Below are 27,237 nucleotides of genomic sequence, written 5' to 3' on the forward strand. Positions count from 1 at the left end.
ATGAGACTGATTTATGCACTTTCATATAAACAATACTTGGCGGAAACCTCTCACTTGATCAATAATCGTGTATCAAAACAAGCTGAAGGGCTTATAAACACATGGACATATAAAGGGCGCTTTGTTCTTATGTTAACTCTTAGAATGCACCACTGCATAGTTTTCCACGCAGTCATCTTTTTCTCGAGGTGTGGAATTCAACCTGCACAACATGTATGTAAAAGAGGCAGGAATGTGATCACGCCCGACCATGCTTGTAATGCTGATAAAGACTTAACATTTTAACAATTATTATGCATTGTAAGAGCTGGTTTCCTGTGCTTTTACAAAATCAAATTATTGAATAGTAACAAAATACTATTCATTCAGATTATTGTTATATCATTAACAGTACAGTACAGTAGTATTTTTATATACTAAATGGACTTCACCGTAGTATCCTGGTTTTCCTGAACGTGCTTACGTCGACTGTGACGTCACGTTAAAGAAACCTGCCCCCTCATTGGTCACGTGTGGATGCTTCCAGCCGCTCCAGTCCGCCTCTCCCATCCGCCTCACAGCGTCCTGTCAACCGAAGGTTACAACGACAACAACCGCTTGCTAATATCATCATTGACGGCCATATTATCATTAAAAAAATAGCATACTTTGAAGCTTTTTCTCGCTCCCATTTCCAGTTATCGTGCGGCGACTGAAAAAAAGACACATATGCGCCGAGACAGTCGCTGTTGTTATTTTCCGTTTTATTCCGGAGCTAGTTGGACGGGACAGCCGAGCATCGACTGAGGTGAGACAAGTTGCACAATTTGGACCGTTATCGCCTCATTTTGTAGTTTTCGTGATTGCCACTCCTGTTGTCAGCCTTCCAATGACCCGACTTGTGTTATCATGTGACCGCTTCTGAAAGGAGTTGTTCATGTGGGGCTTGTTCCATGACCCTGCAGCTTCCTGAGCCATACCCACTTCCACGGTCGTCCTCACACCCGAGATGTTGCCCCGCCTGAGGGGAGTTTTGCGGCCCGTCCTCTACCTGCAAGCCGGTAGAAGGTCGCTCCAAGCCGAACTCTTGGGCCACCGAGCCGAACCTTTGGCAGTGTCGGCTGCAGAGCTCCCGGTCTCCGCGCTGGTTCAGCGGCGTCACCTCGGCACACACCCGCTGAAAGAGCCCGTAGAGCCCCTCAACTCGCCACAAGGAGCCAAGGAGTTTATTTATAGCCTCCATCCGTCTGAACGAACCTGCTTGCTGCGGGAACTGCACAAGTTCGAGTCCATCGCCATAGCTCAAGGTGAGTGACAGTGTACAACTGGGAGTGTAAAATCCTTCCCTTTGTTGTGAACACAACAAAAATCGTGAAAGCATTTTTCCTCACGAGTTGTGCAATGTAAACATTCGACTAGGTCAACTACATCTTACTAGTAACATAATGAAACCAAAAGGCAAATGTTGCATCTGTTGCAATGTTAGCATAGCATTTGGCTAAAAAGGTTTAATTATATACTTGTAGGCCAAGAGGGAAAAAATGTTATTGGTAAAACTTAGTCATCACTGTGTCACTGAACAACTTTTAAAGCACCCATTCAATGCTGCAGTAATGTTGGAGAATGCAAGGATGGCAATACCAAGTGGACAAACATAATACATATGCATATACTGCATGTTGGAATTAATATGCATAAAGCTTTAAGATAAATGCCAATAGCAAAATAAAGAGTCAGTGCTTTGTGGATGTCATCACTTGCAGGGGACGTTTGTAGTGTAACCCCTTGCAAATAAACAATAGACTAGTGTGTACATATCTTTTTTTATTTTTTATGTGTGATAGTGTGGCGTGACATTTTTCTCATGCAAAATAAGTTACTTGGTTTAATAAAGGTTGAGAAACACACATTTATACTTGTTAGTGTAGCCTTAAAAAAGCATAGAGCTTGTTTATGATGTGGACAAATGAGCAGTGGTGAAACTGAGAGAATATAGAAAATCAACCAGATCCATGGAGCTAACATTGGCTATTGCTAATAAAACCATTTGGAGACTCCTGGAGAAGAAAGAAAACCCTTGAGAAGAAACAGTTGCTTCATTTTTCCTTGATGTCATCATTTGGCATGGATTCATTTCCATCTCTGATGTTTGATCGTTGGAAGCCGGAGGAATTCTATATCCAGTCATACCGTCTGAGTTTCCTTCAATGGATTAAGGTGATGCGTTTTAAAAGTCTGGTTTCAATCGATTCATTGCCTCTGGTTTTTTTTTGGTTTTTAATGCCTACACTGTAGATCTACTGACTGACTAATTCGTGCTGTTACAAGCTTCACTTCCAGGTAGCACTCTGCAATAATGAACTCCCCAGACACTTATTTAAGTACACCTTCATAATGGATTGGTAATCTAATACAAGAGCGGTATAAAATTCAACATTAATAATGAATTATTTTTTAATTTTATTATTGCATTTGCAGAATCTCATTATTGTTATTATTATATTTGTGGATCTCATTAGAAATGACAGGTGTACCAAATGTCACACGCACCAGTTATTGAATCACTTTACCCCCCCCGGGTGCCGTTTTGCTTCAACTGCAATCTCTTACCTTCGACTTTCCTGCGTGCACAGGAAATCATTTATTGACGAGGATCAATTGGTTATGCTTAACCCCTGATTTCTGAAAGCATCAAGCAGTTGTAACACATTTTGTGTCTGCTTGGTCACGTCGTTCAAATTGAATATTTGATATGTGACAAAGCTTTCTGCTTCATGCTGGCATTGCAAGCTCAGCAACAAACTTTAATAAGCAGCCTTACATGGAAATTATGAATGTCAACAAGCTCGAATCTTCAGTCAAACAAAAAAGTTCTCATTTGGTTCATCATTTGCATTATCGCACCGACGTTTACGTTATACAATAATGAATACAAATATTAACATTGTGCGAAGAATTTGTAGAAAACTGCTTTCTAATGAAGCGTGATGAAAATGTCCTTGGCACAGGTAAGATTAAACAAGCCTCCTTTTTGCTGCATAAATATTGACCCCAATTTAAAACTCCCATGAGCTCAACATTTTTGCGTCAAAGTAAAAATAAACTCTTTAATGTGCAAATTTCTCCCCACTTTTCAGTATCCCCATCCCCACTCCCCTTTTGAAACCTTCAAAGCTTGTGACTGCTGAATGTGTTGCTCTCAATAATCCCCATAAAATCATTGCAATGCAGTATATGTTAACCTCAATTGTAACAATGGATAAATTGAGATGTTGAAATTAAACTAAATTAGCTAACAAATGTATATGAAATTGTCGTGTCAATTCCAGCCTAAATGCTTACTTTATTACATAGTACCTTACTTTGAATATTGCTCACATATATCATTGTCATATACCATTAACATTGGTGACTGTACCTACTGAGAAAACCTTTATGCAAAGATCAGCTCTTTTTATTTTTTCCCATGACCTGCCTGGCCAGTTTCAAATTTGATGACATCCTCACCTTCCCCTGTCATCTATTTAGAAGCCCTCAGAGATTCTCTTACCGGGTGCCTATGCAGGTTGCGGAAGAGCTGAATCAGTGACTACTGAACCAGTTATGCTACAGTGGTTTTCATTTTTTAATAAACTTTGGATATATAGCTACTGTATTTAAATGTATTTACAAAGAATCTACATTTCCAATTCAATTTGTTATTATAAGATCCTAGAGTGTCATTGGTGCTGCTCACTTTATTTTTAACAGGCACCTGAATTGAATATTGAATACTGGCGTTGTTAGAGAAAGTGAGAAGTCTCCAACTAGCTGTACTCAAAATGAAAGTGGCTACATATGGCAGGTCTTTATTGAGAAATCAAAACAGACAGACCCTTCTATAGATTTAATTATAACCGTACCACACACACTCAGGTCATGTGATTCCTCCAAAAATCACAGATGACTCTATATTCATGGCCAGAAGCCATTTTTAACAATATAAAGCATCATGAAATGCACTACTTGGTGCGCCTCCAAAACTAAGATTGTTTGGCCTTGGCTGATTTGCCAAAATTGCATGAAAATATGGTAAATATCGGTTTAAGTGGAAAAAAAGGGCAGATGAATCCGAGATTGGCCAAACTCATCAAAGCAGCTGCTATCAGTTTATCCTCAAGGTGCATGTCACACTATAAAGTCACTTTCCTCTCTCGTTTCACCCTCAAGGTGATAAATGGCAAGGAGTGCGCCGGCAAGGGCAGGGAGAGGTAGGCCAATAACAATCAATCATCAATGCCGACAGTGATGATGCTTTAAGTAAGTGGGCGTCGCCGCCATGACGTGACTCATCCCCTGACTCGATCCTCTGGGGCAGGCTAAGCTTCACCTTTTCTGCCAATCCCAACATATACATTTGAATTTTGCAAAATACAACTTGAATGGGGCAAAATCAGTGCGGTTGCTTCCTGCTGTACACGAGATCAAATGAATGTTTGACGATATGTTGTGTTGAAGTCATTTTGCTGCAGAACGTCTGCTTTTCTAAAGCGTCATTTACTTTGGCAGAGGTGAATATAACAACTCATTAACCATAAGTGCTCCATTCGGTCCCATCCGAAATTACTACACTACAAATGGATGTGAATGGTTTGGCTGGCGACTACCCTGTGTCTTGCCCAGAGTCAGCTTGGTTTGGTTGATCCGAAACCCAAACCCAAATGAAGGTGAAGGGTATAGAAATCTGATAGCTTGTTGGTACTGTATCGTGATTTTGTCTGACGTCTTTATGTTTGCTTTGTGCTGTAGCATAAAGACAAAAACAATGACAGAGGCAAATTGGTCCAAGTGGAAAGGCCTTTGTCCTTTAAGTTTTGAGGTAACAATCTAAAATTAAATCTAAATTGAAATGGGGGTGAATTAAAGGTCTCTTTGAAAGATGAACTAGGCCTTACTTTAATTCCCTGGTACGCTGAAAAGCATAGTGTATTGCATTGCTTCATCGAGAGTGGAAGGCAATGTGCGAGAAAAGTATTTCCTGGCATGGGTTACATTGACTGCAATCGTGAGCAGATGGTGTCTATCAGCACTAAAATGGATGGAGCGTGAGATCAAATGTGTTCATCGGCTTCATCATCACCATCATCTCTGAGGAACTGTAGTCGCTTCGCTTTATGCTCAAAGTGAATCCACCACTCTTTAGAGTTATTTTCAACAGCCCAATTAAAACCGCCGATTCCCCACGTCCTGTCAGGAGAGACCTTGTTTTTCTTCTTCTTGAGGTTTCCTATGACTCTGTGCTGACATCTTGGGCAAACCAGCGAGATTCTCCTATCCTTCAGTTGAATTCATGTATTAATTATATTCCTGTAGTGGGTCTTACATTTGGACTCCCTCTTTCCTAATCTCTGTTTCTGTCTCTCCAGCTCACATTCTTTGGGAATCATTTCTTGTGTTCTGTCTCATGAATCATATAAAAATACTGCAATGCTCTTAGCTTGATGAATGTCGCTCCTCCTGTACTGTGCTCTATTGATTTTGTAGATACGCAGGCAAGCGGTCTAATAGGCTGCGAGGAGCTCATCCCAGCAATTTCTTGAAATGATTGTCCGCACAAAAAGGAATGCCCACCAGTAGAGCAGCCATATGCCCAAACAGCAGAAGCATATGCGCCCACAAATGGGAAATACACTATCTGCTAGAATTAATGTGTGCCGCATCTCGCTGTTACTCAGCGAGGACCGATTCCTCATGAAACAAGATTTTCTATCACATCCCGAATGGGAGAAATCCCGCACAGGGTGCAGCTTCAAAGTCTGAGATGACAGCTCTGTATTTAGTTTGATTTGCTCCCCATGCTAGTGAGCCAGCATTTCAGATTTTTTAAAACGTATCCTAGGGAACTTTAGTCATCATAAAATAAAAACAATAACCATATTACTCGCACTTAAGATCATGTCATGTAAAAAGCTACTATAATTCGCCACTAAAACCGAGAAATCGTCAACCTCGTAAAACAAAAAGACTCTTGGGCGTGTCTCTTTTAAACGTTTGCATTATTACCATTCAAAGCGTTTCACCTACATCATAATTGGATCCTAAAGTGGCAGCTTTGTAATCATTTGAATGCCTTGGATTTGGGAGAATTTGGTCTGAGACAACATCTACTCTAGTTTATGACCTTTTAAAAATGCCATAAAGTGTTTTTATTCTCCTGATTATCAACATATACTGACAGCTATCTTTCTGGCTTCCAGAGCGACTGTATCAAATATCACCATACCCATCAACTGGGGGGGGGGAAACAAATAGAATCAGACATGAGTAGACTCTTAGATGCTTGCACTAGTGTGTGTGCGTGTGTGTGTGTGCACTGCTCTGCTTGTAATAATCTAAAAGGATGTGTAAATGCTGCTTCAGGGTGCTGTTGGAGCTGACAGCCCCAATAACAAATGTGTATTTAAAGTTGTATCCATCAACACGACGCTAATCAGCAAGCAGTTATCTGCTGTATTGCTGCAGGATGGGGAATGCACCATCAGGGAAATAGAACGTGGCTGTCCCTGTTTGTGGCTAACCGCTCATCACAGTCCATTAAAGGCTTTCCCTCCAGAGATCCTTTCTGCTGAGCCCAATCCTGGCAGTATGGCAACACTATGGGATTTTAGATGCCACACGATCAATACTTTACACTAGAAGCCTTTAGTGAGCCATGTCAGCCAATCAATTGGAAGGTGAGAAAAATCTTCGAGAGCTGGAAATTTCACAGTGATTTATTGTTTTGGAGTGGATTTGCCTTGGAGTTAAAGATTAAATGCCAAGTGGCATCACTCGAGTCTGACTAATGTGTGACTTTGGTGTGAGGAATGTGCTGTTATGAAACTCTCCCGTCATTGTTCTGTACAATAAGACAAAATGAGTCATGTGAGCCTGCATCCTAAAAGGAATGGAAAGCAGGATATGAAACTAAATGTGGAAGGAGAAAACGGACTGATATAGCGCTTGACCAAGCTACTCCATTTAACCTTATTATATGAACATGATTTGATTAAAATGACAAAGTCACAGTTTAAAACAACGTTGTCTTCCTCGAGGTGAGCCGGAATGAGTGGCAGAAGAGAAGTCAGCAAATGGAAAATCCGATTCCAATTTCCACAGACCTGAGTGAAACAAATCCAATTTCACAGAACCCGCAAAAGGGAACCGTTTTCGTGCCCTCGGCCTTTAAAACAACCGGCGTCAGCCAAAGAGGCTACGTCGCGCAACTGTGACAGGACAACGGAAGTGACATTTAACTATTGCATATTCTTGACGTGCCCCCTGGCATGGCCTCCTCGGGAGCACAGTTGGATCAGCCGACGAGGGTCGGGAACTCGTCTACTTTTAGACACTCACCTTTCTGGGTGAAGGAGTCATCAAGGAGAGATTTTCTACTCATATGGTCTTTTCTTTTTCTGTTTTGTCATGTATAAGCAAGCATAACATGTTCTCAACTTTTGTGTCAACAGGGCAGCTGGAAATAGCGCCCCCTACTGCAGCACAATTAAGATATGGTAAGAAGTAAATTATTTTCCCACAAATATTCTTGATTGTTGTTAACAGTATGTTTGTATTCTACATGTTTCCTTAGATGAACAATATCAGCCAGAGATAGTTATTTTACCTCTGCACAAAACACATCAGATTTGATCAATTTTCTACTCTACTAAATGGATTATTTATTTACTGTTAAGTGTTTATTTTTCTTGTTAACGTAATTTGTGTGGTTGTTATTTTTCAGTTCTCCTGCACAATGCACTCCCTTTTGTTGGATTTGGATTTCTGGACAACTGCATTATGATTGTTGCCGTAAGTTTCACATACAGTAAACGCTAAAACAACTCCAAGTAGATGACAATGAATTATCTTGACTTTTTGCTTTCTGCAATTGTTTTCCCTATTTGATTATCACCACATCTTTACACATATTTACACCCAATTGGTTTGATTTGATTTGCCAGATTGAAGGAAGGTGGCTTAAGATAACTCAAATTAAAATTGAGATTTTGCCCCCAAATTAACCGAAGAAATTAAGTATTAAAATGTGTATAAAGTAATTAGACAGAAAAGCAACACTCCAGATGGGATTGTGACACTTTCTACTCAGTCATCATTTAACACTGTCAGTCTGATCTTGGTGCCTTTCTCCATCCCCTAACATTCTCCATCGCATCTCACATTCTTCTTTAATCACCACTCATTAATCTTCTTGAAGGTCAAACAAACAAGATGGAAGAATGAAGTCTAATTTTTTGTTAGATAATGCCATGACTCAGTCAGATACTACTAATATACGTACATAGTTGACGTTTATTACAGCGCCTTAAGCGATGATTACAGGATTTATGATCTGATATCATTTTAAGCTTTTGCAATGTCACAACCTTCATCTTGGATTTTGTATTGAAGATGTAAAAGTTTGATCAATAGCTAAGTTTATTGAATTGAACATTTCATTAGCCTTTAACAAATTGTTCACTATCAACAAAAAAAAATCGTTTTTTTTTCCCACCATTAATCCAAGTTGTATTCACATGCTAGTCAATTAGTTCTCAAGGCAAAATTTATTATTTTAATCTAAAAGCCAGCACTTGACCCTTTTGATATGAGTTACCATCACCACTATATGTCCTTACAGTTATATCAATTAGACGTGAAAAATAAATAAATAAATAGCTTAATTCAAAGAAGCCAAGTAGAGCCTTGCCATCATTTCTGACACAGAAACAAGCTGTGTGGGGATAGAATATAAATTATGTATTATATATATAAAAGAATAAAGTAACAAACAGAAAAGAACTCGCTCGCCGCAAAACAATTTGGACTTGTTGTTGCACATTACATAACTTACCGCAGTATAAAATATTTAAGTCATGCTAGTAAAATATTTACAATTTTTGGTGATGGAAGTAGTTTTTTATAATACTTCAAGAGTTGGATGGACGGAAGGACGGGAAGACGGACGGGTGCATGAATACACTGCAAGAAGTAAACACAGCTCCATCAGTAAAAATGCAAGAAGTATCACAGATTAACCTGTGTTATCATACTTCCTCAGTGTATTTGTTTCCCCCCCAGGGCACACAGATTGAGTTGTCTATTGGCGTAATCCTTGGCATTTCAACTATGGCAGGTAAGAGCATCACTGCTTCTTAATACATAATTTATTGAAGAAAAGAAAAATGTGTCACTGTGGCTGTCCTGTGGCAAATAAAGATTAGCTTTAGTTTATAACATTTCCTTTGTCTGTCTTTAGAGAGGCGGTGCCTATTGGCGGCCTGCCATTTGGTACCGGGTCGAGAGATACTGTCCGGAAAAAAGGGTTGGGGATCACTGCTTTAGAGAAATGATTATAAATGATAACTATGTCAAAATATGGCACAACAAGGTAGACTCTAACGAGCTTTTAATGGCTTACTTACACTTGAGCAGTGTGTGTTTGTGTGTGTTTTCATAAAAGGGGCCATTTGCATTTTAACATGACGACTAAATGTGACTTTACAGTGATTTGCAATCCTATTCCTTCGAATGGACCTACGCATTCAGAAGTTAGATTAATTGGCATCATTCGGTGTAAAGGTGAAGATTTCTCTTGATTTTAAATACTGTCATATCTTCCATAAAATGGGTAGTTTCAGGTTCACATGATGTTCCTCTTTGACCCAGTCGCAATCATTAAGAAAAACTTTCTCAAACACTTGTGATGTATTGCTCGACGACAGAGAGAACTCTTTTTGATTAACATTGAATCCTGTGGGATCTGTCCACTGCCTATAAGGCCTGTCAGGTCAAGAAAGATTAGTGGTCAGAGCTGAAGACTCAAGAGACGTTTTGATGCAAGCTGCTGATTTTTGGACATTTTCTGACTCTTATCTTTGATTGTAGAGATTTGCCCACAAGTGCGCTGGAGTTTATTTCATGCTTGAAGCTCACGTTGGTGCCCAAAACTAGGAGATAGGAGCAGCTTCTTTTCCTTTCTCTGCCTGACATTTTCAACTGTTGAGATGCCATTAGAGCCACTCTAGTGACATTCAAGATACAAATGGGTCACGGCTGCTTGGCAGTGATTTAGCACTCGTGTCAAGACTGCACTCAAGTCTCCCCAGCCAGCCAGCCAGCCACCCATCACTCCTTTTCTGGGATGCAAATGTGTGTAAATGATGACACGCACCATTGATGATGGAGGGTCCACCATTCCAAAATAATCTATGCTGTTAAATATTGCTGGAATCATAAGTGACAATTTGGTCCAATTAATATTTCACCCACACTTGTGGGTTTTATGTTTACAATTCATTTACAAATCAAGAGTGTTGAAAATGGCTTCGTCTCTTTGAGAATACAATGTTTGCCATTTTTGGGGTCTTCTGACGCGTGACTGTTTTGCAGGTGTAAGGTTTGGGCACGATGCCAGCAATATCTCTACTCCATTTGCTCTTGAGTGGAGAAAAACAATTTTTATTATTGCTTTTGAAAAGCTGCATGTATAATGCTACACTGGACATCATGGGTTAGAGGATGTTATGACCAATAGCACGCTCTGATTTAAGTTCTTTTCATGGCTCATTTATTCACTAGTTTTATATGTGGTGGGCAATATTTTTGGGTTAAGATATAGATCTGTATTTGCATGCCCAGCGCATTTCTAGCATGGTAAGATGTCTGAATCTGTACAGAGGCGACCAATTTCTGACATCAAAATGTCAAAAGACTCGCCTTCTGTATCCCTGAACGCCCACCATGGCACAGAAAGTTGAACCAAATTCCCAACCTGGTGCGACAAGGCTAAAATTACGGCACAATTCACTTGGGCATTAAGCCATAATTAATCACTAACTAAAAATACAGTATATAAAATTTGAATGTTCTGCTGGCTAACTCCTGTGCTCCTCCCCTCCGCTTTTGTACACCAGCTTCTCCAGCACCACTACATAATGACTATTTTTGTCAGAGTGCAACTGCACCAACATGTGGAGGCGGACTGAAAAGTAAATGTTTTCATGTAGTAGCTGTGAGTTGCAAGCAGGGAGATGTGTGTGCCGTTTCGTGCAACACATCTGCTCATTTAACAGTTTTCAGGAGGTGCTGGCGCGCATTCATTTCACTTAGCTAAAAATCCTCTGTGGCTCTTTAGCCCACGTGTTCAGGTGTATCATCCCAAAAAATAGATGAATAACCCTGGAAGGCTTACTTGCCATCTTGAAAGGCTGCTGGAATCCAAATTAGAAAAGCAGAAAATGGATACACTCGCGGGAAATTTCAATTAAAAAAAAAACGTTATCTTTGGCAGTGTCGCTCAATACTGTTTTAAGTCTTCAACTCTAAAATGGAAATTTTACTCTTCCCCAGCTGCTGCTCTTGGCAATTTGGTGTCCGATCTGGCAGGACTCGGGTAAGAAAAAGTTCACACTCAGTCATACGCAGGCACACACATACACACACACACACACTCGCCTCCAGACACACTTAAAATCCACTCACAGTGACTTGAATTGAGATTTGTGACTCATGAGGTATGACTTGTGGCAAAGTGCATTTTATTATTAAACCTGGACTTTATAAAAGATTTTTATATTTTTTTCATTTTGTGCGGAAATACTACGCGGAATTACACAGTGTAACACATTTATTACACTACTGAGACTATATTTGTCTCAGAGGTCAAGTAACTTAGTTACTTTAGTCCAACAAAAATACAACAACTGGTTTATGAAGCAATTTTGAAGCTTCATTTTCTCATCACAACCTTTGACTGCCCAAAGTAGAAGTGTGACATACCCATTTGCCAAAAATAGTAACGGCAAAATGCTACCGTAGCGGTTGAATTATTACGTTTCATGATGCAGCAACACTGTTGTAATGAAGTCATGATCAAAAACATCACACATAGATATTGTGTTTCATGTTCAGTGGCAGGTCTACCGAAGCAGCACACAGACATCAACAAGGATCTGTTATGACCCCATGACGGATGACTCGTATTGTTATGGCCTTTTTACACACAAACACACGCCCTCACGTGTGTGTGTGGGCTAACTCTGTCACAATTAGACGGAGAACACCCTCGAGGTGTGTTGTCAAGATGAGGCCAGATCAGGTCAGATATGAGAAGCCAAGAGCTGTTGCTGTGCAACAATGGTGTCACACTTCATGTTCACTTTCATCAACAAAATGGAGGAAACCACACTAATCTAATTTGAAGTCCTTGGAGTCAAATAACCAGTGAACCAGAAAAATGGTTAACATTGTTCAATTGGACAACGATGTATCGAAAAGCAATATAATACATGCCCATTGGTTTCTGTGATTATTCATAGAGCTCTGGTGGGAATCATTTCTTTTCCAGGGTAGGCCAGATGACAAATAGCCAAATGTATACATTTGCATGATTTATAGAGTGGCTTTTGCTGTTCTGCCCAATTCCAGGCAGACTGGGTAGAATATCCATGAATTAGTCAGTCGTTATTCCGACCAAAAAAGCCTCATGAAAAGCTTATCGATTGATGTTTGTTTTCACTCCGAGTCTCAGATTTGGAAAGCGTGGTGTTAAAGCTGCTGCATCACAGTAGTACAAGTCCCAAAATCTTCTAATAATCTAAATCGAAATTGTACGACGAAGAGAGCCTTCGGCTTAAGATGTACAACTACAGAGAAAGAATTTTGTGTGCTTCCTGAATTCAGTTAATGAGAATGCATTAGACACTCATCCTTTACCCCAACTAATGCATTTTAAATAGTAGCGGCAATCTCCCAAGTCAACAATTCCTTCCCATCATATCATTGCCATTTAATGTAAGGTCGCTTTAATTATTTTGCCGGCTTTCTCTTAAGTCAGTGCGTGAGCTGTACTGCTTTTTACAGTTTTTTTAAATGTGACTCATTTTATGGAGCTTGGATGGCACATTTGTGCCCATAGATCAAATGTTCTTCACCAGCTGTCTCGGCTGCAGTTTTTCTTTTTTTAATGGGCCAATTCATCTGGTATTTCCTAGAACAGCACAGAAGAACAGTCTATAACATATACTAATTGGACCTAGAAAGGTTAAAAGGGAAAAAAGAAACAAAAAAAGGCGGTTTTTGCCTCCAGGGGGATACGAGTGGAGAGAAATATATCTGCGCTCACCACGTTATGACCCACAAGCTGACTGTAACGCAAAGCTATGATGCATTATCATCATATCCTGCAGTTTATCCTCGTTCATCTCGCCACAACTCAAAATGTTATCTTATTTATCACACAAGCAGCCAGCTTCCATTTCTTTGACCATAAATATAACTGTCATTCAGCCTTAGCATACATATTGGTATTTGCCCCCCCCCCAAATTGTTGCTAACCAAAACAGCAGCACCCAAGCATATTGCCAGTCTCACTTTCTACATTTCTCCATTACAATGCTTTTTATTGTCTTTCACTTATTTTAGCCCAATGAATATTATCCTCAAAGACAAACTAATACCAGCCTAGATTCCCTCCATAGTTTCTGTTCCACTGTGTTTACAGTCATCCTGCAAAATATTGTCTTCACCCTTCCTTCCTGAAATATGATATTTGTCATCGCTCAACCTTGCTGATTCCACAGTCGGGTGACACGGAGTAGCTGAGCAGCCGTTAAATGTGTCATGTAGTTTTAACTTAAAATGTTACAAATGCATTTGTCACACCGAAACTGCACACCGTGAAATATGATCGGTTTGAGTAGCAAACTTTTTTTTAACTGCTGTACATAAAAAGAGAAATGTTGTGAAAAAAGTCAAAAGGTATCCCAGTGGCCCCATATTCCCTCTGGTTTCCTTTTCGTGATGAATGACTTTGTAGCAGTTCAATTTTAAAATCTGTCACAAGACCCCAGATGATTCATTGATGGGTTTTTTTTTTGTATTTTGCACAGTCCTGGCATTTGTAGGAGCCTCATAATCATCCTCATTTTTAAAATTATAATAATCAGATGGTCATTCATCGATGTACCGGAGATAGAAGGGCTACGGGTGTGATTAAAGTCGGCGAGAAAAAGGGGATTGTGCTGATATTCTGTGCAGTGTCCCTTGGGAGAGAGGAGACGTGAGCACAGGTCAAAAATGATTGATTTATAGCGCGTCAAAGATGTTTTGCCCTCCTTGGCCGCCTCTTCATCCCCCCACCAAAAGAATAAAACTGTCAAGATATTGATGACTCCACTTGTTGGTTGGGGTGACAAAGTGCTCTTCATGCTTTATGGGTCACAAAACAGCCAAAAAATGCATAATGCATGTCATTTCAGGACGATTCCCGATCGCCACATGCAGACAGCCGATCATACCTCTGGACAATTTGGAGTCTTCAGCCAACCTAACGTGTTTTTGTTTCTTTCTCTTGTGACTCTCTTATGAACTTTCCAGGCTGGCAGGTTACGTGGAAGCTCTGGCATCTCGACTGGGGATGCAGATTCCCGACCTGAGTCCAAAGCAGGCCGACATGTGGCAGACCAGAGTCAGCTCCCACTCGGTTGGTAATCAAGTCAGGCAAACACTTGCCAAATGTCGCTAAACTATGAAGCAACAATATCCAACAAAACAATGCTCCTTAAAATACCTGCTTAAAAATCATTCTGAATCAGCATGGATTGGTAATAAGACCCCATAAGTGGTAATGGTAATGCAGATGAGGGTTGTGTGCGTTGTCTAAAATTTGCAATCTATTGGTTGACTTCATTTAGTTTCACAGACACATATTCATTTATGTTTACCACAGTGATTAGAATTAAATAGCCCTTTCAAATTGGGAAGAGATGACTGGAGCAAATCAAAAATAATTTGCACCATTATTGCCTTTCGGTGCTTTAACTGGGTGCTTAAGCAGCTGCAGGCATTGATGGCTTTAATTTGTCATGTTAGACAAGTCAGAGCTTGGCTTTGCGGCCTTTTAATCGCTCGATATTAGAAATCAAATTACACTTGAAAGATTTTCAATCGTGCCTACCTGTGAGGTGTCATTAGGTATGACTGGTATGATTTGTTAAACACTTAAAGGCGGACTGCAAAAGTTCACCTTCAACTCTTTTGTGCTGTGCTTATCCGAAAGCTTTGATTGAAGTCAATGTTGCCCATGAATAGTTCCTGCAGACAAATCTCACGTTCGCCGATAAATCCCCTTCATGGCCTACATCATGATGATATCACCGTGTTAGTTGGAGGCAAAAGAAACAAACATTGGGGGCAAGAGAACACGGCAGGAGTAAAGCTCACTACTTTTATGTGACAAATGTCATCAAGCAAAAACAAAAACTTGAAATTCAGCCACATCCCTGCCTCCACGAGACGGCTGTGGTTGAATGCGATTAGTCGACTGGACTGAGAGTATCATCAAGAATGCTCGTGTGGGCAACGCACACTTCATATCAGGTAAGCTTTAACATGAAATGTACGCACATAAAATTTTGAAAGTTATTTTGTAAATCTTGAAGATGTAGTCATAGGCTTCTAATGATTTATAGGCCTCATTTTTTCTATGAGGTCGGTTTAAATGTCCGGTCATTGCACTGTGGGCAGTTCTGTGAAATGGCCCATCCACTAAGTGGCGTAGGCGTTGAGAATAAAAATAGCGAAATTGCTTCTCATGATGGGACTCGCATCAGCCCCAGTCAACTTTTTAGAGTAACATTTATGGCCGTGTCCAGCTAAACCACTCCCGTAAATGACATCACATTGTTTCCAAACTTTGAAAGGGTCTAAGCAGACTTTGATATGACCTTAACTGTGATGTACCGTTTATGACAGTAAGGCTGCACTCAATTCAATTTCCAGTAACCTTTCACATTTTTACTTGCAGGGCAAAGCCATCGGCGTGGGCATCGGTTGCATCCTGGGCATGTTCCCCCTCCTCTTCTTCAGTGACGACGATGACAAGAAAAAGGCAAACAAGGACGCCAACAAGGACAAGACGGAAACGCCTAAAACTGCCAATGACGGCAAGTGAGCTAAGTGCACTCACACTTTGGACAAATGGACCAAAACAGATAGCCAAATAGGCCAAGGCTTTAGATCTTATTGAAGAGCTTCGTGAAAGTGAAGCACATGGACATCTGCTCCCGACATCATCATCAGCTTGCTTTTGGGAACGAAAGGAGATAGACTTGGTTTTGACCAACATGAAACTTTAATTTAACGTCATTCCAAATCTAATGTTAAAGACCTCTAATATGGTAAAATAAAATGTTCTTTCATTTTAAATCTCAACTATCATGAGATGTAAGTGAATTTATTCCCAACTCCTATTGAACAGACACATTTTTGACATTAGAAAAACGAAGCAGAAATGCCATTTAAAGTATCGACAGTATAGTGAAAGAATGACGATCTCAGTTCACTTGGGCCTTGTTGAGCTTAACACAAAGGTCGGGTGAATAGCAACAGGTCGATTGTACCTTCTTCCATTTAGTGGAAGAGTTTTTAATTACTCTCTGGCATAAATAGATGAACATTGATTGTAGTAGATAATTTGTTTTGGGACCCGGTAAGTGAAAATGGATAATTTCTCACAGGTCCTTGCAGTAGTTGGGAATGAGGGCACTCTTTTATGTCTCTACTGCACTCTGCTGGTTAAGATTCTAAATTTTTCCGGTCACATTATTGGCTACACTTCCACCCCTCTCATGAGCTCAAATCCAAGATCTGAATTAACAATTATTTCCTTACAAAATATAATATTTACTTTTCAATTAAGAGCATGTTTAGTATTGTGGAAGTGCAACTCTCGAGGAGACAAAGTTTCAAATAATTTGTCCCTCATGTTGCTCAATAAATATCAGAAATAACTACTTGTCAGTTAAATCTGAGCATTTTTGTTATTGTTATGATGGTGATGTTTGAAAATGAGCAAGTGTGGCTTCTGCCGTCCTTTATCTTTTAAAATGTACTTCCGTTGCATCTCAGCAGCAGAACAATGTTCTCTCTTTTTGGGTTTTCGCCCTTGAGACACTTTTGTGTTTTAGCTGCTTTGCATTTCATTTACTGCATATATAGTGTTTATTTAAAGCTGCCCATTTGTAAGTTGACGTTTTTGGATCTTTTGGTTTTCATAAATGTGACGGATTAATGAAGGATGGAATCGTGGCAAAGTCAAGCTTTTTTTAGCTTGCAAATCTTGATGCAATATGATAGAACGCAATATACAACTAACAAGGCACAAGTTGAGTTGAACATGAAAATATCAACATGATAGTGATAAGTTGTCCCATTCATTTTACTCACATTTATCATTTATTTACTCACATTTATTTATCATGTACTTGATGTTCTTATTTTTAGAGAAACAATTGTAATATGACTGCAAAGATTACTTAACAGAAAAGATGATGACACTTATTCCACTTGATATTTATTTATATAATACTTGTATTAAATGACTGTTTATTTGTTTTATTTTTGGTTGGTTGTCATGATGACTGTTATTTTGTGGGAAGTTTAGAAACGCATGTACTGGACTGTATTTCTTTCTTTCCTTTATTAGTTTGTGTTCCAGCTTGAGAAGTGGTTCTACGCCGCATGCTAATGCCAGCATGGGTGTAAAGGATTTGTAGGTGATGATTTTTCATTTGATCTGCTTTTATTAAACACTCTCCCAAATCAGATTGTATACTCTTTCAACTTGTGATACATTTGTTGTGATAGATAATGCAGAAAATATTTTTTTCACGGGCAATAGCTGTGGTGGACCTGTGGTCAAAACAGACCAAAAAAAGCCCGATCGGACTCCTTCTTCAGCCTGACAGCTTCTTCCTTACTGCTGGTGTCCAGTCCAGAAGCGTGAGTTGAAAATTCTCAGTTTTTAATCACCATTGGGGTGTTTGAGTAATATTTCTTTAGTCCCTCACCTAGGACCTACAGTATTTGCCATGGCAAACCCAGAAAGGCCAAATCGTTAACACCAGCAGCACTGGCAAACACAAGCCCCTTCTCCATGGTAAGGTGACAATTTTAACTCAGCTCTAATAAGACCAATATTAGTAGAAGACTGCCAAAAAAAAAAGAGCTTGGGATGTTAGACATACAAATAGTTCCTTTATGGGCAACATAAAATAAATGCTAATAAATATTAATCTTATTCAGCAATGTTTGTTGAAAAAAACCAAGTTGGTCTACATGACTTTATTAACAGTGTCTAAATGTGATTAGTAGTTTTTGTTGTTTGCTTTTGTTTACACTGAAGTTCCAAAAATTCAAGTTGTCAGGAAGCTTTATTGGTTAAATTTCATGCAATTAAAAAAAATATGTACAGTACAGTTTAAAAAAAAAGAGAATAGAAAAAAAAAAACCACTCGCTCACAGTATGTTTTATATCGTGTGTAAACCAAAAAAAGATGAAATTCACACTGAATACATTCTCTAACAATCCAGCCATACTGTGCACTGACATATTTCTCTTTTGACTAAAACCACCCAACATAGGTGCATAATCACGTCAAATGGCAATATGTTTGGGAGCAACACTGACTTTTTTTTTCTCCATTAAAAAATTCTCAACGTCTATAAATAGGAGCTATATTTGCTGTTTAACAACACATAAAATCAGTGTCAATATTTGTCGATTCAAGATTCATCATTTTACCAGCACTTATACCTCCAGAATTATACATTTACCTTAGAATATGTCAATTTTAACATATTTAAAAAGAGAATAACAGTTTTATCGTAACCCTTCTGACAAAAAATACATTCTCTGAGCCAAATATGAAAACAAACGTGCCACAGGGGAGACATGTCAATTCCTGGGAGAAACACAACACCTATTTTCATCCTGTTAGAAAACCAATACATAAAGCTAACAGTGACCCAAAAAATACCCAATACACCCGGTGACCTAGTGATAATGGATTTTTTTCTCTCAAATTAATGTTCACCTGTAAAGCAATACATTTTTCACCACGTTAGTGTAACACAACTCAATTGTATGCTATTGACTTTTGCATGGGTTAGATGTGCTTCGTTTTTAAATATAATACAATAGCATTTGATCTTAAGAAGTGTGCTTACAATTTTTATAGATATAATTCCCATTTAACTTTTAAGTAGATTTCAATTAAACCAATAAAGTTGTTTGTGCTCTAAATATTAGTGCAATCATTGCTCAAATTAGTTAATGTCTTACAATAATATGAAACAATTGCAAGCCACTGCTTTAAATAAACCTTTACCTTCAATGTATTGGATATCAATCACCATTATTATTATTTTTTTATCATCATGATAAATTTCTATTGAACAGGCTCACTTGTTTGACTTGCGACATGCACACATACATACAAACCCAGGCACACACTGGGGAGTGTCTGGTAACAGTAGGTAATGCAGCTCCAGTCACACAACAACAGCTTTGTGCGCCATCACAGCCACATATTTGTCCTCTAGTGTCTTGCTTGTGCGTGTGTGGTATTTGAGTCTAGCATGTGCGCGTGTTTTCACTCTCCCACTGTGCCACACCAAGACAAGGCGCCTCCAGTCAATCTTCTGTCAGATGCACTGGCAACACAATCTTGGCTCATGATGTCCACTTGATGACTAGATTGTCTTAAAAGAATAAATAGCACACTACTGTTCTTTCCTCTTTTTGGTTTGCCTGATAGCCAATCGGGGCCTTCAGTGCAGTTTGTCATTGTTGTTACAGTGGACAGATAGACACTGGGAAAACGAGATTTGTGTGGTGGCCTTTGTGATGGCAGAAATTACTTTGCTCTTGAATTTGGGATGCAGGACAATCACAGCTAAGATGCTGAGGATGTGCATGTGGAAGTACATGGACCTGGAATACAGCCAGAGTCAGTGTCACAAAAGCTCCCAATAGATCTTTGATTATTTTCTTTTCTGTGGTTGTACAGTTGGAACCCTCTAAAAAAACTCTCTTGAACCTCCGCTACAACACGTCTCCCTGACACATAAAGCTCTTAATACCTTAATTCATCATACTTCCTTTACACCGATTACTACTTTCCTAATGGCCAGGGCCTTATTGCCATCCTGTGGCATCTTACAGAACATTAGAAAAAAACTGTGGAGTATATAAGTACATTATAATTTTTAAATTTTTTGTTAGAGGCCAGAAAAATGATGATGGATTGAAGGTACCTGTAGTAGACCATGGTGGGTTCTACTGCCAACAGTAGAAAGGGCATGACCATGTAGCAAATGGCCAACTGAGTGGAAGCCCACGTCAAAACGTCGTAAGCCAGCTTTAAACTTCTAGAACCCAAGAAGTAGTGACGGAAGGATTTTCGTACCTTGTGGACAAAGATGGATGGAAATTTAGGACTATAGTGGTTTAATGTAGAAATGAAAAATTTACTGAACTCACAGCTCGTGCTGCCAGCGTGAGCGGGATGGCAGTGATGAAGGTGAAATAGTATCCTGGGTAAATGCCGTGCCACAGGGCAGACAAGATGAAGGTCAGGACCAAACGGTGACGTGGCGCTCGATTGTAACACACCCTGATGAGTGGCAGAACAAAAGGAAATAAAATAAAAAAAGAAAATACTAATACTGTCTGGAAGTATCCCACGTGATAAACATGGATTCACCGTATTTACATTTTAAGCCAATTTCCCGTTTGTATGTTCCAGTTGTCAATGAAAGTCTTGACGCTGGTTGCTGTCTGAAAAAGACAAACAAGTGGAAAAGGATTATTCATTGAAATCTCTCCCCAAACGCATGAACTGCACACTTGGAAAGTACCTCAACTCGCATGATATTCAGGTTACTGAGGAGGTTCCAGGTAGCTTTTCCATGTTCATCCATCCCTGAGAAACCAAACCCGGCAGCGTTGTTGATGACATCACCTGACATGTTAGAAGAATGAAAAGCTAATTTTAGATTAAAGCTGCAAACTTAAGTTATAAGCGTTTCACAACAGGCAGCATCAGCTTCACAATGAACCGCTAAGCCGACTCAAATGTCTGGTTTCTTCACACCCCAGCACAACATTTATGTTACTCACCGAGGGTCCAAGCAAAGTAGAATTTGGGTCTTGCAGCTTGAATGGAAAAAAATGCGTAGGTGAGTCGGGTGATGAAAAGGGCGTGGCTGACAAAGTGGGGGTGGACGTTGTACGTTATCGGCAGCGACCGTGTGATGATGAAGAAGAAGAGCATGCAAACACAGCACACCAATAACTTTTGACAGACAGCGTTCTGTGGAGGTGATGGACACAACACAAACAGGATGATCCTACCTACCGTATTAAAACAAAGGTGAGAATACAATAATCAAGAATAACTGTAATTTGCCTTAAAGACACATTCAAGTAAAATTCATCCATTTGAGAGCGAGAGAGAGAGAAGGGAAGACATGAAAGGAGAATCTTACCAGAGGTGACGGGTCAGGACATTTGTGGTAGCCATTCTTGCCGTTCGTCATGCTGGCGCGTTGCTGCTCGAGCTTGCTGCTGATGTGTGTGCCCTCAATGAAGTTGATGTAGTCCTTGTAGTTATTGAACGGTCCCACCAACACGCTCAGGAAGTTGAGATTGTAACTCAGGTACTCGACAAGAGTAGGTTTCACACTACACATAGACCAGAACAAGAAAAGAAAATGAAAGAAAAAAACCCATCAGAATAGTGTAAGAGCTTTAGATGAAAGAAGAGAATGCTATTTGAATCAAAGATGAAAAAGAGTTCATAAAAGTGTGATCAAAAATAATCTCTTGTGGTTGTAGAGGCACTGTAGCAGAAGTGCCATTTTTTGAAATAGAGATGGATACCCAAACTTGTAGGACACACTGTAATAATATCATCATGAGAATAGTCCAAAAATATTTGTTCTGAATGTCATCGTTCCCATGCAAAATGATATCTCAAAATAAAACAACTCTTTCCTTTCCACCAAAATTAGAATGCCACTGTGTGAGTAATTAAATATTTACACGCAAACTTACGATATTGCCAGTAGCTTCTGTTCTGCGGTCAGTTTGTCAGCTTTCTTGCACATACCTAGAATGAAAAAATATTTTACTATATCGCTATCATTGTTTCAAATTTACACATTCTGACATCCCACAATTAATACCTCTTTAATTCCACTGCTAAACCTCACATACAAGGTGTGTGTGCGCGTTTTCTTACCGTCATGGAGCTGGAATGCAAGTGAGGTAATCTTCTGGGTCATTATCATCAGTGGCCTGAGCAGAAAATAAATATCTAAATATTGTTAGACACTATCAGTGTTAATTGACTAAGCAGTTTATTCATGATTGAGCAAAAGCAACTTGGACCATGATGGCGATGAGGGAAACCTAACAAGTTATGTGTTGAATCTCACTCATTTCACAGGAGAGCATGCCGCAGTAACTAGTTGCACACACTGAAATTGATTTAAAGTGATTCACCAAGTCAACTCCCTGAAAACTAAACACAGTCCCCAAAGTCATGTGATGGGAGCTTGCCAATATAGTCATCGGCACGAGAACTGAGCTGATGAGCAAAGTCAGCTGATGTACATTTATTGGTGGAGCCTTGCTCAGCAAATGCCTTTTTCCCTACTCGCCTGAAGGAGAGTAGGATGTCCCATGTTTGTTCGAATTATTAATTCAATGCATTTATTTTTGTACTTACATTTTTATTCATTCAATAATTGAGGTGGGATACTTAAGTTAGACTTGTGATTTGCACGGCGAAAACGTGACAAGGCTTGACTTGACTTGGGATTCATGAGACTTGACGAGTCCTTCCTGTTTATTTTTGACAGTTACATTCTACAAGTCAATGTGTCATTTGTTTTGTTTTTGTTGTTCCTTCACAGTTAAGCTCACCAATCGCTGATCAAACAATAACTAAGCTTCATGTAGATTCTGAATATAATTGCGAAGACAAAATAATAGATTGGTTTGGGTCATTTAAAAAAAATCGTGTACGGAAAACTCTCGTATAAATACTAAGAGAAAAGTGGCTAATATGACTAAACACCATCGTACGGCTTCACTTATGACGTGTTTAACCCAAGTTATGACTTCAATTCAGTGGAGCCCTGACTTGACTTTCTGGATGTTTGACTTCCTCTTCCTCAGTGTTGCACAATAAAGCGCAACAGTCCATAAGTGATAACCATGTAGCTTATTTTTCCCCGTTCCTTTTACTCTTTATTCTTTTTTGAGTCCAACAAAAAATAACTAAATCATGAAATGCCACACTCAGAAGTGTTCTTTGTTTCCTAATTTTAAGTACCAGTTGCCAGGGGGGCAATATGAATTCCACCTGCTTAAACAATGTCACACAACAAACAGGGCACACACACTGCCTCCTTTTAATCAGCGGCACTGTATTTACTAAAGGCCGTGTCACTGGTGACTGAGTAAGCATGCGGAAAAGTTAACTGATAACATGCAAAGTGAAGTTACTAATGGATTGTCGTAGTAAAGGTGTGGCAAAAACTGTTTTCTCACCCGGAGAAGTCAGTGGACAGTATTTCATATTTAAAGATGAGGACTCGGCTCACTTGGCACACAGTCAGGTATCCCATCGCCACCACCATAGAATACCTTGGAGGGAACAGAAAGATGTTTTTGGGAGAGTTTCAGTTGATTATCTAGTCTAGTGCAACACACGCACAATCTGGTTCAAGCTAAAAAGAGCAAATGCTGTAACTAACAAAGCCTGAAGAGTACAAGGTCATTTAAATTACCGTAATTTCCTGACTATAAACCGCACTTGAATATAAGCCGCGCAGCTAAAATAAGGGGAAAATCCTGCAGGTGTTTTAAATGAAATGTCCTCATTTCTATTGCTTGCATTACCAAAACAAACCATCCTACAATATCATAAAAATCATGAAAAATCCATTGATAAACCACCAGACTATAAGCCGCAGGGTTCAAAGCATGTGCAAAAAGTAGCGTTTTATAGTCCGGAAATTACGGTATAACAAATATTGTGTCTATGCAAAAACATGGACCTGTGCCAATATATTTATATAAATGGGTTATGTTTAAAATGAGATACAGCTGCACCAAGTGAACCATACAGAAAAATTTCAACACAGCCTGCAGTTCTCTCCTGTCTGTTTTTCTCCATTCACTCAGGTGTCACAACAAACTGAACCTGACTTGTTAGGTCTCATTCCTAAATATAAACATGGGTGCAAACCGCAACACTTCAATTGCAACAGGACCAGTCAAGATTTAAACAGGCCCTTTAAACACATGCGCACACTTTGTTTTTTTTCCTTCTCTTGATTCAAAAGACTGATCTGTTAGGGCTGACGTTCCCTGGACATGTTTCACATTGGTGGCATACTTTCAATCAACCGTTCCTTCACTCAGGCTACATCCGGAGCTCTGGAATGTGCTTTGCGGCAATCAACTACTTGACCACTATCATGACTTAATTCACTCGCCGTAGTATCATTCCTCTCCCATTTGTCATAATGTTGCCCCTCGGACTGGTCAGTCTAGTCGAGAGACCGCATTGGCTAGTTAGGAACAAAAGAGCTTCTTCTATCTAAAAACAATCTAGAGCGTCAGAAGTAAGAACCTGCTGCATACCGGTAGACCTGATAGTTTAACATTTGTACAGATTTAATCACAGACCAAAATATTAATGGAGAGTTACTCAACAGGTGAACTCTGGTACGTATCTAAACACAGGCCCCTTTCCATATAGATGTAATATTACTTAAAACTTCTATTACTTAGAATTGGGTGTCTTATTCTAATCATAGCGTTTCTGGTCACTACAGTACTATACAGGAACTACGCTAAAGAGGTCAAATAAAATGCAACTCCTCCCACATAAAATGACTCAGCCAATCTAATCATTTATTCCGAGTAGCTTCACAATCAATCAGTGGCCCGCGGGCCGAATCTAGCCCGCCAAACCATCCAATATGTTGCGGCAACAGCTGTTGTGCAAGCGCTACATAAAGACGTATTGTAATGTATTGTATTAGTAGTTGTGCTTGGCAGTGTTGTATAACCACGCTGTCTAATAATTTGCCCTTTCGGTCTAGATATATAAGACTTCCAAAACATAAGCAAATATTTTTTTCTAAGAATCGCAAGAAAAAGGCACCAATTGAACAATGCGGCCAGTTTGTACTTGAATTGAATGGATCTCACAAACAAAGAAAACATATTTACCTGTGTACATTTGTGATGTCAGCTTGGATGATAATAAGGTAGTTTGCAAGCACCACAGCCAGGAGGTGAGTGGAGTACCTGCAAAGAGGGACACATGTAATAAGAACTACCTGGTCACCTGTGCTGGACTATGAGAAAGCGTCAATTCCCTTAATCAACATGATACTCATCTCTTGCCAGACACTATGGACTTAAAGGCCAACTGTACTGGCCAAAGAGTTGAAGTACTGTATTTAATAGTTGAACATATGTGGGTGGGTGAGTGTGATGTGAAAGATCCTCATACTGTACCATCCAAAGCAGAAAACGATGAATATGACACCGAGCAGAGCAGCCACCGTGTGCCTCACCAGGGGACTGCTCCGTCGAGGACTGAGGTAGAGACGAAACCAGAAGGCAAACGACAGAGCGAATAGCTGACACGCCAGAAAGTTCACCTGAGTAGCACATACATTTATTTATTTTTATTGCGGATTGTTTATGTTGTTTTAGCCTTTTACTCTGGTCAGTGCATGTAAATCTCAGCTCACTTTGGGTCCATTCTGCAGTGGACTGGTCAGGTGCCAGTCACAGGGCACTTTGACAAACAACCGTTTACACTCACACAAACAATTATTAGTCAATTGCAGGGCACGTGGGTGCTGAACTCACGCTGTCTGAGCCCAAGTCAATGTGCCACTACACTATCAGATTTAGAGGCTTCGATTAACCCGACATGTATGTGTTTGGAACATGGAAGGAAGCTTGTATTATGTCGGGTCACTTTCAATGGCCTACTAACAATGGATTCATTCGTTTTCATTTATTCATAGTTGTGCTCGGAGGTTTGGGAGAATTTTTGAAATATTGGCGCTATTCTGAAATGACTTATAGTTTAATTTGCATTCTGTTAAAAGTTATATAAACACCTCAGCACTTGTTTTCTTGAAAGAATTGCACTCATCTTACAATTATGTTAGTTTAGAAATAACATGAACCCATTCGTCCACCTGTTGCCATTCAGACAGCAGAAAAGGAAAAGTTTCCTGCAAGTTTGTGATCAATTGCACAGGGACTGATTTTATGATACGTCATTTGTGAGCAAGATCATATGGGTATAATTTTTTTTTTAATTGGAGGTGTGAGGATTTATAAATCACGACGCGTCTTTCAAAACAAGTACATGCATATATGGTACAAAACCATTGTGACAAGGTTAAGTACTACAGCAGTGTTCTTACCAGTGCGAGAGGAAATCCCAAATATTCAGTAACAGGCAGCAGCCACTGAGAACCAGTGGTCCGATATACATTGTCTACACGCTCGGCCATCCTAAGAAATAAAAAACAACAAAAAAACTTGTATCTAGACAACCCGTCCTTTTTTGCCCTTTTGCAGAAACTACTTTGGTTAAGTGAAATACATCGTGCATATAATGGATCCCGTGACAAGTCAAACCAGTCCACGGTTTGGTGAAATCCCAAGCTGCCAAGCACGCCCGGCGGTATCTTGCGCCTTCCTCCTTCACCGCCTCTTTCAATCACTCCACAACAGCAACTGGCAGTGCTTTTGGAGTCTGACACCAGAATGAAGATGAGCATTATTTCCTTATGTATCTTCAAAATAAAAGCTATTCGACTGCTGTCTGTTTAACTTGTTTTTAAAATGCTGTTAACCTCAGTGAGTTAATCCAATCAAATTGAATCAAGTAACATTTATGTGGCTTAGAAAAAGGTCTACATATAATCTGGTAAATTTTACGGTACAATTTTAAATTCTACAATATTTTTAAGCTTTTGTGGCAATCTGTTTTGTCCCACGTGACGAGTAATGCTTGTGTTTCTTTACAAATGGTGAAATAATAATAATCAACGTTGTGTTTATTAGACTGTATGAAGTTATGACTGATCAAAATGTTTTCCGTTGTAAATTCCCTCTTTAAATAGGGTTGAGCTGCTTTTGAGCAGCTTAGTCTGATTGCTGCATTAGTCACATCGGATCCACAATCATTGTTACACTTTTATTTATTTTTCATTAAGGAAGAGCTAATGAGAAACATATCACACTGACGTGCCAACGCTGAACAATTTCAAACACATGCTTTAATTTATGAAAACGGATTTATTGACTCCCCGTCTTTTTTTCCAATGCAATATCTCATTGAGATA

At 39.5% G+C, this 27,237-nt stretch overlaps 2 protein-coding genes across 11 annotated transcripts; one reads left to right on the forward strand and one right to left on the reverse strand.

Annotated features, from left to right (window-relative positions):
- The first annotated feature begins 506 nt into the window (after nucleotides 1-506).
- On the forward strand, nucleotides 507-18,667 carry LOC133160643 (transmembrane protein 65-like). Of its 10 annotated transcripts, none has more exons than XR_009715940.1 (10): nucleotides 516-787; nucleotides 945-1,286; nucleotides 7,467-7,511; nucleotides 7,739-7,806; nucleotides 9,076-9,130; nucleotides 11,347-11,389; nucleotides 14,374-14,479; nucleotides 15,803-17,552; nucleotides 17,644-17,778; nucleotides 17,839-18,667. XR_009715940.1 is itself a non-coding variant. In XM_061288487.1 (8 exons), the coding sequence occupies exons 2-8, from the start codon at nucleotides 989-991 to the stop codon at nucleotides 15,947-15,949; spliced, it is 762 nt and encodes a 253-aa protein (XP_061144471.1). In that variant the 5' UTR covers nucleotides 514-787; nucleotides 911-988; the 3' UTR covers nucleotides 15,950-17,601. The 10 variants fall into 10 exon arrangements, 4 of the variants coding, with proteins under 4 accessions (XP_061144472.1, XP_061144471.1, XP_061144470.1 ...); XR_009715942.1 differs by having other exon boundaries at nucleotides 17,851-18,667; XR_009715943.1 differs by having other exon boundaries at nucleotides 17,860-18,667.
- Nucleotides 18,191-26,646, reverse strand: mboat1 (membrane bound O-acyltransferase domain containing 1). Its single transcript, XM_061288483.1, has 14 exons — nucleotides 26,493-26,646; nucleotides 26,311-26,401; nucleotides 25,382-25,527; nucleotides 25,091-25,168; nucleotides 23,399-23,494; nucleotides 22,083-22,138; nucleotides 21,896-21,950; nucleotides 21,328-21,523; nucleotides 20,960-21,152; nucleotides 20,698-20,801; nucleotides 20,553-20,617; nucleotides 20,321-20,453; nucleotides 20,095-20,246; nucleotides 18,191-19,771 (listed from the first exon to the last, which is right to left on the reverse strand). Coding segments are annotated over exons 1-14 (1,530 nt in total). The 5' UTR covers nucleotides 26,495-26,646; the 3' UTR covers nucleotides 18,191-19,608.
- Nucleotides 26,647-27,237: the final 591 nt, after the last annotated feature.

This window comes from Syngnathus typhle, linkage group LG10 (genome assembly GCF_033458585.1).
Source record: "Syngnathus typhle isolate RoL2023-S1 ecotype Sweden linkage group LG10, RoL_Styp_1.0, whole genome shotgun sequence".
NCBI classification, from domain to species: Eukaryota; Metazoa; Chordata; class Actinopteri; order Syngnathiformes; family Syngnathidae; genus Syngnathus; species Syngnathus typhle.

What these genes read in the sequence shown, in the direction of transcription:
- LOC133160643 (XM_061288487.1), top strand. Translation starts at nt 989, where the DNA reads ATGTTGCCCCGCCTGAGGGGAGTTTTGCGGCCCGTCCTCTACCTGCAA. An exon ending in GTCCATCGCCATAGCTCAAG is followed by an intron (nt 1,287 to 7,466) that starts GTGAGTGACAGT and finishes TTGTGTCAACAG; the next exon opens with GGCAGCTGGAAATAGCGCCC. An exon ending in CCAGAGTCAGCTCCCACTCG is followed by an intron (nt 14,480 to 15,802) that starts GTTGGTAATCAA and finishes TTTTACTTGCAG; the next exon opens with GGCAAAGCCATCGGCGTGGG.
- mboat1 (XM_061288483.1), bottom strand. An exon ending in GTCCTGACCCGTCACCTCTG is followed by an intron (nt 21,153 to 21,327) that starts GTAAGATTCTCC and finishes TCACCTCCACAG; the next exon opens with AACGCTGTCTGTCAAAAGTT. An exon ending in TGAATATCATGCGAGTTGAG is followed by an intron (nt 20,618 to 20,697) that starts GTACTTTCCAAG and finishes TGTCTTTTTCAG; the next exon opens with ACAGCAACCAGCGTCAAGAC.